At 41.6% G+C, this 14,629-nt stretch overlaps 1 protein-coding gene across 2 annotated transcripts in view; it reads left to right on the top strand.

The window, feature by feature from the left end:
* Window positions 1–9,568: 9,568 nt before the first annotated feature.
* RPS6KA3 (ribosomal protein S6 kinase A3) overlaps window positions 9,569–14,629 on the top strand; it is a 73,346-nt gene continuing 68,285 nt past the window's right edge. For both annotated transcript variants that reach the window (XM_041399717.1, XM_041399716.1), the window contains exon 1: window positions 9,569–9,807. In XM_041399717.1, coding sequence (XP_041255651.1) covers window positions 9,736–9,807 — 72 coding nt within the window. In that variant the 5' untranslated portion in view covers window positions 9,569–9,735. The remainder of the gene's footprint in view (window positions 9,808–14,629) is intronic.

Here is a 14,629-nt window from a genome sequence, read left to right as displayed (position 1 = left end):
TCCTGAGGAAAAACACAAAAATGAAACAATCTCCATATTTTTTCTTATTCTTATTTCATGTGTGTGGTCTTCCTTGCTCTGAACATATAGAGCCATTCATTGCATTCAAATATACCTCATCTTTCAATTATGGACACAACTCCATTCTAATTAGGCGAGTCAGTGGCATCCCTGAAAATGCAAAGTGGTCAGAAAAGCTAGAGCCCCTTTCATCATCTGCCAGCAAAGGATCTTACATACAGGAGAGCAAAAAAAAAGTATGGTCTCAGGAAAAGCCTCCGTTTGCTGCTACTTTGTTCATCCAAAACCGCAATCTTTCTTTTTCCCCTATAACGTACATAAAATATGTCATGTAGAAATCAAAATATTTTTTGTGAGCAGAAGCAATTCTGCCCAACCTTGCAGCTACATGGCAAAAAAAAAGATAATAAAATTGACAAAAGAGGGTCCATTTGCACACTCGTTTTCCACAAGACATTTTCACTTTAGCTTGCAGGTATCTTGGGGCAGGCTAGGAAGTAAAAATAAAAGCATCTGAGCGGTGCATCTGCAGCAAAAGCATCGCTTGCTGACACCACTGGCACTGCATTACCTGAGGTGAAGGCAGCAATTCAACCATCCCAGACAACCAACAATTAGACCAACACTGTGGCCTGGTATGGAAGGAGAAAACTCATGAGTAGGACAACTCTGCAAAAATTGTATCTATTCCTGCTTTCAACAACATCTGCTGTATGATAACAAAGCTGTAAAATTATTTCAGTCTTCATTTACATTTCCTTCATGAATAGTAGTAACTGTACCTGCTACAAAGAAGGTGAATATTTAAAGACCCAAACTCATGGCCAAAATAGATGAAATAAGCATAACTCCTTACTTCCGACCTAACAAGTGAGTCAGCAGTCAGATTCTATTTCCTTTGTTGAAGTCAGAAAACAAATTAAGCTGACAGCATGCCTCTAATGGTGATGACATCACTGAGTTATTTTCAGTCTCTACAGCACCGGTAAAGAAGAAGCATAAAAGTGAGAAAGGAACCTTAACTTTTCACTCATGCCTACTCCTAATACATTTGCTTGGCACCCCCTCCCTCAAGTTAGGTATTTTTTGCTTTTGTCATTCTGTGTTTAAATGTATACATGCATTTTTCAAAAGCTTGTAGCCATATAAGACATTTTTCTTTCTTTCTTTAGGAAGCACCAAAACATAAGATTTACAGCAATTTTATCCTTGTATGAAGTGGGAACAAGTCCTCCAAATACTTTAAAATTGCATGTAAATAAAGCAGAGAAGAGTCTTAACCATTTGCCAAAATGTTCAAAAGTAACCTTATATGAAATCTGTCAGTCTTCAAATGCCCAACCTGTGAGCCCTGTGGGCAGTATAGAATGTGGCTCTACATCTGCAAAAAATACCTCTCTCTCTCAACTGCATTGCTTTTAAAGCAGAGGCGGAAAAGCTTCTGCTTTTTGACAGTACAAAAACTGTGCTTTGAAGAGTTTTCTAACTTGGAAAAAAAAGACTTTCTGGGACAGTGGCTGAGAGGCACTATTAAGGTGGATACAGGGAGACTCGAGGGGATTTGGGGAAAAGCAGGCCTTTGTACATGAGAAGCCAGAAGCACAGAGAGACATAAAAAATGCATGAGGCTGAGAAGCAGCAGAAAAGAAGATGCATGAGTATACAGGCCCATGAACAAGATAAAGGAGAAAATGAAGAAATAAGCCAAGACAGAGTTCTGCCAAGCTATGAGGCTGAACCTCAGTTAGAAGCAGAAAAAAGTGAAAGTGTGGAAGTGTCAAGGGAGATGGGAGCAGCCTGGTTGTATTGGTGAGTGATGAGATGTGAGGTGATGAGAACATTGCAGCAACAGGAATGCAACTCCTGGCACTGGCAACAGACAGGAAGGAAATGCTGAATAGCCAATATGCAGTTCCTGAAGGTACATGATTTAGTGAGAAGCTGATGACTTGACAAGGAGGATTAGAGAGGTTGGTTTATTGTGCAGCAAGTGGGAAGTTATTGAGAGAAGGGGAAGAAAATTTTTGGATACATCACATAAAATATGCAGATAATTAAAAAATAATGATGACAGGGCAGAAAGAGGAGTAATAGTAAGTGAGGAAATAGATGTATATGAGGTGAGTGGGCACCTCAGATCTACTTAATATAATGCAAGGAGAGCAGGGAATCCTCTGCCAAGTGCCAGATTTAAGCTGCGTGAGAAGGATAAAGAAGACCTTGAAAGAAACATGAGAATGACAGGTTAACATAAGTTAAGAAAGCAGACTGTATTCAGAAGCTGAAATGAAGAAGAAGAAATGTGCAAAGGACGAAGAGGACTGAGAAAAGGCAGTCAAAGCTGGCCGGAAGGAAATTAGTGACAGATTTCCTGCTTGTCTCCAAGGAAAAAATAAACGCAATGCAGAATGTCATACTTCAGACAAGAACATTCATGACATGATAGGTCATGAATGTTCCAGGTGTTCTGTTGACTAAAGTGTACAAATTTTGTAATACAGACGAGTGGTGCCTTACAGAGCTAATAAAAAATCTCTTTGTCCTGAGAAACTATTAAACCAAAAAATCTGTAGTAATGAAATTAATAATTAAGGAAGCCTTGCAACAGACCAATTCAGCACTCTCTGGAGATGGCCATCTTATTGCAATTTACAGTCTCTCTTAACCAACGTCATTAGTAGGGGTTCTAGAAAGCAAAAAGTAATGAAGCACTGAAATACTGCAGGAACACTGTCAACACTGATCAAAGCCCTCATCGTAGCTTTTGTTCAACTAGGGCAAGCAGTGCGCTTGTGCACAGCAGAGGAGCGTGCATTCTGATGAAGCAAGCAAAATAATGTCATTCCTAACTGAAAATTGTGATTTTTAAAATAGCTTCTTTGAAGTCAGACAAAGTTTCAGTTTGCTGAAAGTGAATCAGTAAAGGAAGAATATAATCCTGACAACACGTTTAATCCCTTCTACTGTCTGTGGTGATGTAATACCAAAAACTATTAACTAATACATCCACTCATGAGCTTAAAATTTACTTCTTACTGCAAGCATTAAGCTAAGCCAGTGGAAATTGTATCCAGTGAATGGTTGTTTGTTTCATTAATTTTGCATCAAGTGACTTTAAAAAAGAAAATACTGACAGATTTCTACAAATGTTTAGAGCATCTCTCTGGCTTATCACTATGAACACAACAGCCTTCACAATTTCCTGTGATTCACTAAATATATACTGAAGAATATATAGATTTAACTGGCTATTCACATCCAAGACACAAGTGCTCCTTATAGTCTTTAAAACTGTTCTGCTCTTTTCCCTTTTCAAAAAGCCATCGTCTATTCTCAGCATTCCCTCTCCATTTTATCCTACATCTTACCTTACCTTCCTTGGCACTTAATGAAGAATGACCAACAAGCCAAAAATCTTCCACAATCTCCCCTACTCCAGTATCTTGCCCATCTGGTAGTAGATCAAGTCCATACCACTCACTAGCTTAAGCCCAGAACCTTCAACAGGTATCAGACAGCACAGACTTTACAGTTTCTGACTCACCTGTCACGTATATACCATTTTGCAACACTAGAGCTCTAAATAAGGAACCACATTTTAACACAGTCTTCAGCTGCCCTGCAGTACAGGATAAATGTTGCTGCCTCCTCATGCTGCTACTCCTTTTGGCAAGTTTGTGACTCTTGAGCATGTCTTTGCTCCATCAAACAGGGCAAAGCAGGTCAACACAGCCAGGACAGAGTGAGGTATTTATGGAGGGAACAGGGTTGTTTCATCTAACATTTTTCTCTTCAACTGCTTCCAGATAATGCTTCCAAAGCTGTTTTCCCTCACACTCATGCTTCCCTTCAGTAAGCACTGACTTTGGGGGATAGAAACACGCAGTCACTGTGGAACTGTGTCATTGTAATGTGCTGAAATAATTGCTGGGGATGTAAAGTATCCATTCTTGGAGTAGGCACCTTTTCACCAGTAAAATCACTAGTAGGACATAAGGAAGGGTGCCAGTATACTCTGGAGTTTGATAGCTCCCAGCCAATACTGAGTGCTGAAAAAACACTTCAGGGTAAGGCAGTCATCAGTGAAGTTGCTTTTTGATGTATCAACAGCACACAGGAGTGTGAATCCATCATTTCACTGAATCACGGAGGGGCCCAGTGCTCATCCAGGAAGCTGAGGAAAATATTACCTCTACACAGCCTCTTGTACAATGTACACAATTACAATCCTTACTGATTTACATCTGATGATGTAACAAGTTTTATTGATCACTGGAGAACTTTTCTGGACATGATCACAAATCCCTCTGATACTGCTTTGTTCCCCACAGGGGCACAAAGACAAGGCACAAAGGTGAGATGCTGATGGAAAAGCGAGTGAACTGTCTTGAGAGAATATATGGATCTTTCAAACCAGTAGAGGTAACAAACTCTATTTTTAGGTATGATCACTTCAACAGCACATATCTTGGAAATATCCCCAGACTACAGGGAATGAGCATCAGGTGTTGTCAGGCAGGATAAAGGACAGCTGTTAGCTCAGTCTGGAGAATCCTGGTCAGTATAATTAAGGGTCAGTAAAGAGAAAGTGAAGCTTTCTAGATTTAAAAGGGATTCTTGGCTAAGAGATGCTGGATAATCTATAAAACGAAGAGTAAGATTTGATAGAGCAGATTTGGTAACTAGCTTTCAAAGAGACCAAGACACTATTTAATTGTGAAGGCATAAAATCAGGAAATTTAGGTAGTAAGGTTAAATAGCAAAAAAGTGAGATACAGTAGGCTTTGCTTGTCAGTAGGGTCTTTAATTTGATAACAATTATAAAAGGGTCTGTGACCATTAAACTCCTAGATCTGGGGGGGGTAGGGTGCATAAATAATGCTGTGGCCTCCTCTAGACAGTGTGCTCTATAGCAATGATTTGTGAAGCTGACAAGTTTTTTATTGCCATATTGCTATAATATAACATCATATTCTATCTCTATTACCACTGTTTTTGTTTTGGGCTTTTTTGTTGGTTAGTTTCGTTTTCATTGGGTTTTTTTGTAAATAGCTATCTTGTGTTGTATTTAATGCAAGAAAGCCCTGACCCTTAACACTCATGCTTGTTCATAATCCACCATTTCCTTTTTATCTCAAAATACCCCAATCTGAAATTCTAATCTGCTTCTCAATGTTCCACTGCAAAGGGGTGACAACTTGCATTCAGTATTTGACAGCAGGTCTCCATGTAAGATTTCAAAGCTCAGCAAGAGATTTCTTATACTCTGTGGTGAACAGGATAAATTTTGACATTCAGACAATAAATCTGAACTATCTGTATGTACAGAAATGCTAAAATGAGAACATATGTTGGAGACAGGTATGCTGTAATGAGACCATATTTTATTGAATTCCAGATTTCCACTCAGGATGTAGAAACCACAGGCACAATTATTTCCTGCTAGCATAGTGACCACAGATAAAACTCGGGTAAGTAATTCCATCGAGTCTGATGCATTATGTTTTACCCTTTCAGTGCAATTTTATGTAAATATACTTACATCCAGAAAAGCTATAGTTTTAAGCAGTGAGTCAGACATTGTATTTCTAACATATATAGGATTTAGAAGCATTCTTATTGTCATTATCACATCTACTACACTTGCAGGATTAGAACTTCAAAGAAGAGCCTGCCAGAGGAAAATGCAGGAAATGTTTGCATTCCTGTATGATTCCATCATCCAGGGGCCTGTAATGGTGAATGCACCCTTCAGCAGATGTTTTTTGAAAGGTCAGGTTAAATCTTAACACACAATAGACATTCATTTCAGTTCTTCCCTTTTTAGTTATTGATTATAACTCTCATTCATACAGCAAATCCTGCTGGTGTCTCTTCTATGACAACTCACACCACCTGGAAACTTCTTGCAGCACTTTGTCTCTCTTCCCCTGGTCTTTGTCAGCTTTCCAAACATCACTGAAACCATCCTTTCAATATACCAATGAGGTTAAGGAGATGTTCTTTATATCTGCACCTAAAACACAGAGCAACCAATTCTAACTAGCACTAAGGCTTCCTTAGTTTATTTTGGCAGAATATATTTACACTTCTCCCATCAAGGCCTCCTCACACTTTTGAAAAGATCATGAAGATAGACTAAGTCTTCTTAGTTGAATCTCATCTATATGAAGTGACTGACTAAATTACACAATTGTCCTTTGTGTTATGCCAGGAATTGAATTCAGGTGTCTTGAGAGTAAGAGACTCTCTTTGTCTATTAGCTATACAAATAAACAGTGTTGATTATTTTTTTAACTCCTTGGAGGTTTTTTTCCCCATATAAATTTGGACAGTACCTTCTGTATATTTTCCTGTGCATTAAATTCAAATGATACACCTCAGTGCTATGGTCATAATACTTGAAACAGAATTTCACACATTTGCACTGTATTTACTGTTTCATACTCTATTCAGAAGATACTGCATCATAATTCACACCTAATGCACTACTAGACCTTCTAGATGAGTGTCAGATTGTGGGGTTTGTTGCCATAGTTTCATTTTGTTCTCTCCCCGCTTTTGTGTCTTTTGAAAATGCAAGTTCAAGTTCCAAAATGTTATTCTGATAGTAATATTAGTAAACTAATTTTGTTTTACACTTACATTTTGGGGGGCATGACTATGGTGATTTACTAATTCTACAATTAATTCCGCACTAATTGCAAAGAGTAAGTAGGTACTACTTCAAAGTTAAGCAAAGCATTAGATACAACCATCCATAAGCAAGCTTCCCTACTTTCTGTCACATATATATCAAGAGGCTGCCAGTGGGAAAAGACAGGTAAGTACTATTAAGCTGATGTCTCCCTTGTAATCAAGTGACATTTTAGTGAGGTTTGTTAGAAACAAGAGGAAAAAAAATGGTGCAGCATGTAAAGCCCATCTAATTCATATGACAAGTTAATGGGATTTTATACAGCACTGTCATTTCAGTGCCATATGCTACCCTTTTCCTAACGTGATCAAATTTTCAGTTGCAATGCATATAAAACATCCCTGTGGATGCACCACAAGTGCAACCACTTATGCAAAGGTGAAATCAACGCCCACAACCAGCCTGGTGACAGACAGTTATTAGCAGTGACTGCAGTCAAGCAGAGATAGCTGTGCCTAGAGGGAAAGAGGGTAAAAGGAGAGGTCTGCTCCCACAGGTGAAGGCACTACCTTACTTTGGCCTGAGACAAAAGGAATGAAAAATAGGAGCCACTGTCTTGAGGCAAAATATCTTCAGCATCTTACCTCTTGCTGGGAGGATGATCCAGCTCCGAGCTTAGCAGGATTTGAAAGCCAGAATCCCCTGCATCTCTCAGAGATTAACTGACATGTTTGTCTTCCCTGTGGAGACACTTTCCAGATGATTTTCTTACCCTGAAGTCTGTTCTTGCATAGTAGCTCCTACTAAAATCCTGATGCAGCTTTCTCTTTGATAAAATTTAAATGTGTGGTGCAGTAATACTGAAACCCATGAACAATGAAATGGCATACTTCTACCTGCTCTCTGTACTCCAGTGCCTCAGAAAAGGTCAGATTCCTATTGTCTGCAGCCCTCTTACCTGCTAGTGCAGAATATCTTTGCTCCTGTTTTATTTTGGATTTGTAAGATGCATACAGGGAAGAACAAAAGAGGATCTTTGTAAAAAATAACAAACTTTGACACCCCTCCCCTTCTAAAAAGAGTTTAAAATTCAAACAAATAATTTAGAGCATGTACACATGGCAAGAAAGGACTAGACAACTATGAAAGGAAAAGAGATAGTAAAATTTTTTAGCTGGAGGAAGGAAGTCTTTTATAAAGAGGGACTTGTTGAACCACGTGAAATGCAAGCTTAGGTTTGCTGTATTTTTCTTGTGACTGCCACCTTTCAGTTCTCAGGTTCTTCTCCCTAATGGCATGTTTCAGATGTATGTACCTGACTGTGCAGTTGATGCAGGTACAAATGTATGAGCTTTGATAAAGTCAAGTGAAATATCCCTGCGGAGGAATAGAAACTTGTATTTCCACAGGGGTGTAAGGTAACATTTTTTTTAACATCATGAATTTTTATGTGAACTCAGGGATTTTTTAAAAGTCCTGATTTGTGTGTCAACCACATAATGTATGACTGCTGTAAAAAATTCATTTTGTGTTCAACATTCCAGCAGCCAGTCTGAGACTGAAGTGACCTGGTGCTGATCAGACTACAAAAAATTATTTCTTGCATTATGTTTAATATCACAATGTTTGCATTGTTCTAAATTTCATATAATTAACCAGCCAGAGTTCTGCAATTTGACCACATTGGAAGGAAGCAGCCCCAACTCCTCTTCAGCCTTTAACAGGGTGGGTTGGTTGGTTGGTGGGGTTTTTTTGAGGACAACAGGAGGTAAAAAGGGTACAGTAGGGTCAATTTTGATGTGGATCTGTTCCCTGGTATAACTCACCACATGACAGCACACAAGCAATTGCACCCCTTCGCCTTTATTCCTCTTTGTAGACAGGTATTTATGCTTACATGAACATGAAGTGGGATCAAAACTGCTACCAAGCAGAAACAGAAGCAGCCTGTTGTCATCACAACAGTGTGTGCAGGCGCATACACACACTTTTAATTACTAGCACTCTTGCCATTTCTCCCACTCCAAAAAAACTTCCAAATATTTAAAGAATGTTAACTTTTATAAAGGATGGAATAAATCATGTGACCTGTCAAAAATCTAGAAATGGCCGGGGCAGTGGGGGCTGTCAAAAACGAAGTGGCCTTCTCAAAGAATTCTGGGAAGTTTGGCTTCAACAGCAAGAAGTCTGACACCAGTGCTCACCCACCTTTAGTTGCTGGTCTCATGTTTCAAAGATTCTTCAGCATCAGCCAAGCGATCTAATGTTGCAAAACGATGGTTGTTTATGACAAGTGCTTAGCATTTTAGGAGAACCATGTAACAACCCATAGGCCGTGGGTCTCAGTTCATATGTTTGCATACCAACTAACAGCTGAGAATAAAAGGTAAAATAAGGGCCGTTTTCAGAACCTGTGGGTTTGTTTGCTTTTTTGCTTTTTTGGGGTTTTTTTGGGTTTTTTGGTGTTTTTTTGTTGTTGGTTGGTTTTTTGGGGTTTTTTTTGTTGTTGTTGTTTTTTGTTTTTTTGTTTTTTTGACAGCTTTACTGTCATGTCTCTTGGCCTGGGGAAGCATGACTTTCCCACTTCGAGGCAACTCCTACTCACGCAGTCCAACCACTGCTTAAACGGTGTTACTACAAAAACAAATTCCTACACCTTAATTCCCTTCCCTCTTTGCCTAATGATATTCTGCACAACACCACGGCTCACCCGCCTCTCGACTTCTCCCTCCGCGCTTGTTTGTGCAAACAAACTCTCCGTGTCTCCAATTCCCCTGAGCCGGGGGGCGGCAGCAGCCCCGCTTCCCGCAGACCCTCTCCGAGAGGCCGCGCCCGCCGCGGCGGCAGCGCTGAGGGCGCAGCCCCTCACGGGCACTGAGCGGCGCCGCTCGGGGCCNNGGCAGCGGGGAGGGCGCGGGGGAGGGACGGGCGCACCGCGGCGGCGGCAGCGGGCAGCAGTCGCCGCAGGAGCCAGCCGGGCTGTCCCGCGCCCTCCGCAGCGCTCGCTGCCTGCCTGGCCGCCCCCGCCGGGTAGCGGGAACGCGGAGCGCGGAGGCTGCGGGAGCCGGACGGGGAAGATGCCCCTGGCGCAGCTGGCAGACCCTTGGCAGAAGATGGCTGTGGAGAGCACGGCCGAGAGCAGCACCGAGGTATGGGGAGGGTGAGGGGGTGCTGCGGGGAAAGTTGTGAGGACGGACCGGGACTCCCGGTGCCGCCGGCGCTCAGGGAAAGGGCAGAGTTTCCCCCTCGCGAGGTTTCGGGGTGGGCAGCGGGCGGGGGCCGGGCGGCAGCGGCCCGGCGGGGGAACGCGGCGAGCGCCGGCCCCTGCACGCCGCTTCCTCTCCGGGGCACTGACTCACGGCCGGCACCGGCCGGGACTCCCCCGCCCGCGCCGGGCTTGGGGTGTGTTTGCCGGGACCGGGCTGCTCCCGGCGCACTCCCTCCCCTTCCGCCCCGTTCCCGGCAGGGAGTAACCTGCCTCCGCGGTGGCCGCCGGCTCGGGCGCTTTTGTTCCAGCGCGGTGTCTGGTTACTGTCACGGAGAGTTTCCTAGGGCGGCCCCGCCGCCTCCGCCGGCGCGGCTCGAGGTGGGCAGGAGGGCCAGGCCTGCCCTCGCCTTGCCCGGTGCCCTCGCCTTGCCCGGTGCCCTCGCCTTGCCCGGTGCCCTCGCCTTGCCCGGTGCCCTCGCCTTGCGGCCGCTCCCCGTGTGGGTCCCCGCCCGGTGCCGCTGCCCCCTTATCTCGGCAGGATGGGGTTGCCGTCAGTTTCGCAAGAATTTGGGAAACCGCAGGGACGTGAAGGGTGGTGAAGCATGGGTGAAGCTTTGTGCTCGGCAGCGTTGCCGGGAACAAGCCCGGGGTGCCGCTCAGTGTGGGTTTCCCGCTGTGGTAGCGGGGAGTGCGTGTTGTGCCTGTCCTTGTTAGGCAGGACGCGTGTCAGCTTTCCTAGGCTGGAATAATGAGAGCGGCTGGAAATTAGAGTCACTTGACACCGAGGCCATAGAAGCTTTCAGCTACTTTAATATTTTTCCTACTACTGTTCGTTTGGATCTATGTAAACACTGCACCTACACAGTCAGTTGTGCTTGCTCCGTGAGTCCCTAGTAGCCCACAGCGCGTCTGCTACTTTGTGACCAGATTCCATCTGAAAAGAAAAAGCTGCTTTCTGCTTTTGACAGTGCAGCTTCGACCTGAATCGGCTCCAGCTGATACGCAGCCAGGCTGCTTCAAGTGATGCTGATGTGGAACGGTGTGGACCCAGGCCAGCTTACAACAATTAGTCACAAGGTTAGGACTCTCTCCTTATGAGACGAGCATAGAGGGACCAATGCAGAGTTTCTGCAGTATTAGGATTTGTCCTTTTGATCTTTGTCTTGTCATCCTTCTCCTGAAAGTCGCTGTATCTCAGGGAGTCAGAAGAACCTACAGTTCAGATCTGACAGGCACATACAGTTTTCTAATTCTTACCAGGTACTGTAGTTACTTTTAAATTCGTGCTAGTTATTCACTGACTTCTGGAGTAGTGATCTTAGATGATATTAAATTGGGAGTAACTACAATAGTAGTGTGATGCTTGAGGGTGGGGCAGAGGGTGGTAGGGGAGAACAGATTAATCATTTAGAGAAAAAAACTGTTGCTTTATTCTTTGATGTTCACTGCATGCAGTCTAACTTCAATAATAGTATATGTGCTACATATGTAGAAAAATACATTGTTATTTGCAATGTGTGTACATGCATGATTATACTTTACTTGTTTTAGCATATTTCAGACATAATTTGTTTTTAAATTGCTGTCCTAAACTTTTTGAACCAAGTATATTTTATCACTTCCTTAAAAATAACTAAACTTTTATACTGACATGAGTCTAGGATGTAGAGTAGTTTATCACCAAAAAATGTCTAGGACCAATAATAAAACATGAAACAGCATGAACTGACAGGTTTGCACTCCAAGACCCCAGCCTAGAATAAACAGTTTTTGAGAAGACCAGGCTGCACCTGCAAAAGGTTCTCAGATGAAACTCAAAAGGAAAAAGTTACTTAGGTTGCTTACGTGAAATGACTATTTAAGAAGATATTTTAGTAAAAATAGATAGGTTTAATTCAAATACATAGACAAGTGACCTAAATACATAGCTTGGCTTTTTGATTTGCATGGGTTGTGTTTATCTGTAGCATAGCAATATCCTAATTACAGACCCTATTCTGCAAGAGTGTCCTTGGGCAAAAATGTTCTTACATTTGCCTGAAACTCATTGTGATTTCAGTCATAGTTTGATACTAATAATGTCTTTAGCTGTAACTCTGACTAAATTCATTTCTGCTAACCTCTCAGATTTGCTGACATAGTTCTTGTAATGTTGTATTATCCGCATATGGAATTGTAAATTTTTGAGCTCTGAAATTCAGCTCAGACACTTTCCTTGTCTTAACGATTCATGGAATTTTAATTTACTTGCTTTTTCATTTGTTTCCCAGTGCAGTCCTGTAGTTACAGTGGTACCACCAAGGAGGTGATATTCTGTGATGGATGAGGAAATTTAGGAGGAGGACTAGAATACCTTTAAATAGCTTTAGTTTGGAAGTGTACTTAACCACACACAGCTGCTGTAACTTAGGTGTGCAGAACAGTAGAATATAGTCTTTCTTTTTCAAAAAATAAAGCAGACTCTTTTTTTTAGATAAAATGTGGCTTTATGATTTCAAAAATAATTTTCAGGACTTCTGTTTCTACAGATGCAAATAGGTCAGTGATCCACATTGCATCTCTGACAGCTTTTTTAATGTGTAAGTTGTTACACTATTTTTAAAATGTTTTGTCTGTATGTGTAGTTTCAGTTTCATGGTGTAAATCACAGCATCTTTAAAGCTTGTGGAATTATGCTGTCTATTACTGACTCAGGGTCTACTCAGGATTCATAACAACCATAGGTTTGTTTTTCATGGTGAGAATATGCCTGTTATTGCAAGTCATCTGCTTTCGAGCAAATTAAGTATTGATGACTTGAGTTTGCATTTGAATGCCTGAATAACTAGCCTGATCCTTTGATCTGTGCTCCCAGCCATGCATATTAATATCAACTGGAGGAGAATGAAAACAGTTATGGCAACCAAATTTTGGACACCAGTATGTTGAAAGAACTGGCCATCATAAGGAGATGCATTTGCTAGACTTTCTGGGAAGCATTTGTGACAGCTGTCATGCAGAGTTTTAATTTAGATGCTCCAGACTGGCTGTGGAAAAAGTTCATTTTTTTTTCCACTGCTCTTGACAGGGTTTAGGGTGGCTTGTTCAGGTGTTTAAATAGGTGGTATGAGTCTTCCATCACAAATTTGTTTTACATTCTGTATCCAGGATTATTTGAACTTTGCATGAGACAAGGGATGCTAGCATTTAACGGTCATGCTGATATTTTAAAGAAACTAGTATAATGCAAATTTTGATTTGTAGTTTCATTTGGATTGTCAGTGTGGCATTCTCTATGTCAACATATATTTCTGGCCTGGAAGCTGAAATTTGTCAGATGTCTTGCCACCTGTAGCCTTGAGCCTGTGGCTGTGATTGTCTCTTCACATTCTGTACCATGTAATCAGTGTTGTACTTGTTTTCCAGAGGAACAAAGGCTATATTTACAGTTATTTCTGGTATAGCCAACACAGGTAAATAGTTAAAGCCAAAGTGGAATCACCTAAATGGACTGGTCTGTAGGGGTTTTGAAGACTCCCCATTGTCTCTCCGTTATAGACAAAATTATGTGCAACACTCGGCTGTTGCTTCTCATGCAGAACTGCTGTCAGCACGGTGCATTCTCAAGTCTGAATTTTTCACGGATTTGTGGGGTGATGTTTTCTTGTACTGAGTTAAAAATGGGAATTGTAAATTTAATTCTCATTTAAATAAGTAGTATACACTATATTCCACAAACTGTTGTGAGAGACAGATAACAAATCTTATATGTATGTAAATACTGTCTTGAGAAACACATAATCTGCATGAGAAGTGTTGGAGGGGTGTGTTCAGATTTTTCATATCCTTATTGGTACCATTTTATCTGCTTTGTTTTTCAGTTAACACAGTCCTAGTCTGTGACATAGTAATGTTGTCCTGTGGTCAGCTGAGTTGGGCAGGAAAAGGCAGGAGCTTTACTTTGTTGAATTCAGTACCTTCATGCACTACTGTGTGCTCTCTGCAGCTCCTGGTTTCCTTGTTCTTATGACATTGGCATTTCTTATCCTGTTATTGTTTTGTTTGTTGTAGTGTAGGCAATATTTCTTGCCCCAGCTGGGACGTGTAACACAAAGTAGATGTGAGCAGATTTGACACATTTAAAGGCGTGTCTGTTTTCTTGGAATTGGTTGTGGTCTGTCACACTGACTGTAGTTGTTTGTCATTTGAAATTCTAGACTTAAAGTCACATTGATACAAAGGCTGAGGTGGGCGTTTAATTATTTCTGCACATCAAAAATATTAGCTTTGTGTGTTGACTGAGCTTGGCAGTTAGCAGATCTACCAGCTTTAAGAACCTACTTAAGATACTGGTTTGGAATTGTGTTTTTTTACTGTAGCACTTGATTGGGTGTTTTGAGGTGTTTTGTTTTGGATTTGAGGCTTTTTTTGTTTGGGTTCTTTTTTCCACCAGATACAATTCATAGCCATATTCCAACAATTGAAACTTTTAAGCACTTTTTCAGGCCAGAGTAGATTCATATAATTGGGGGTTTTTTCAATTTTGGTGATGTTCAAGAGGAGAACAATTTAATCAGTAAAACTGGGAAAAGCTAGAGTCCCTTCAGAGAATGTTTAAGTTTAGGCAAAGTGGTTGAGTACCACAGTTACTGTGCTGTATGCTTGCATACGTGATACCGTGCTACTTATTCTCTCCTTATTCCCTGAAATAAGATTAAATTCCCACTGGAAATAGAGGGGAGAAAAAATCCCATGTAGCAGATGGGAAATTGAGGCTCAACAGC

The sequence above is a fragment of the Onychostruthus taczanowskii genome, unplaced genomic scaffold, assembly GCF_017590055.1.
Source record: "Onychostruthus taczanowskii isolate IOZ18803 unplaced genomic scaffold, ASM1759005v1 scaffold17, whole genome shotgun sequence".
Lineage (NCBI taxonomy): Eukaryota > Metazoa > Chordata > Aves > Passeriformes > Passeridae > Onychostruthus > Onychostruthus taczanowskii.
The sequence above is the reverse complement of the archived record's forward strand: the minus strand, read 5'-3'. Positions and strand labels throughout refer to the sequence as shown.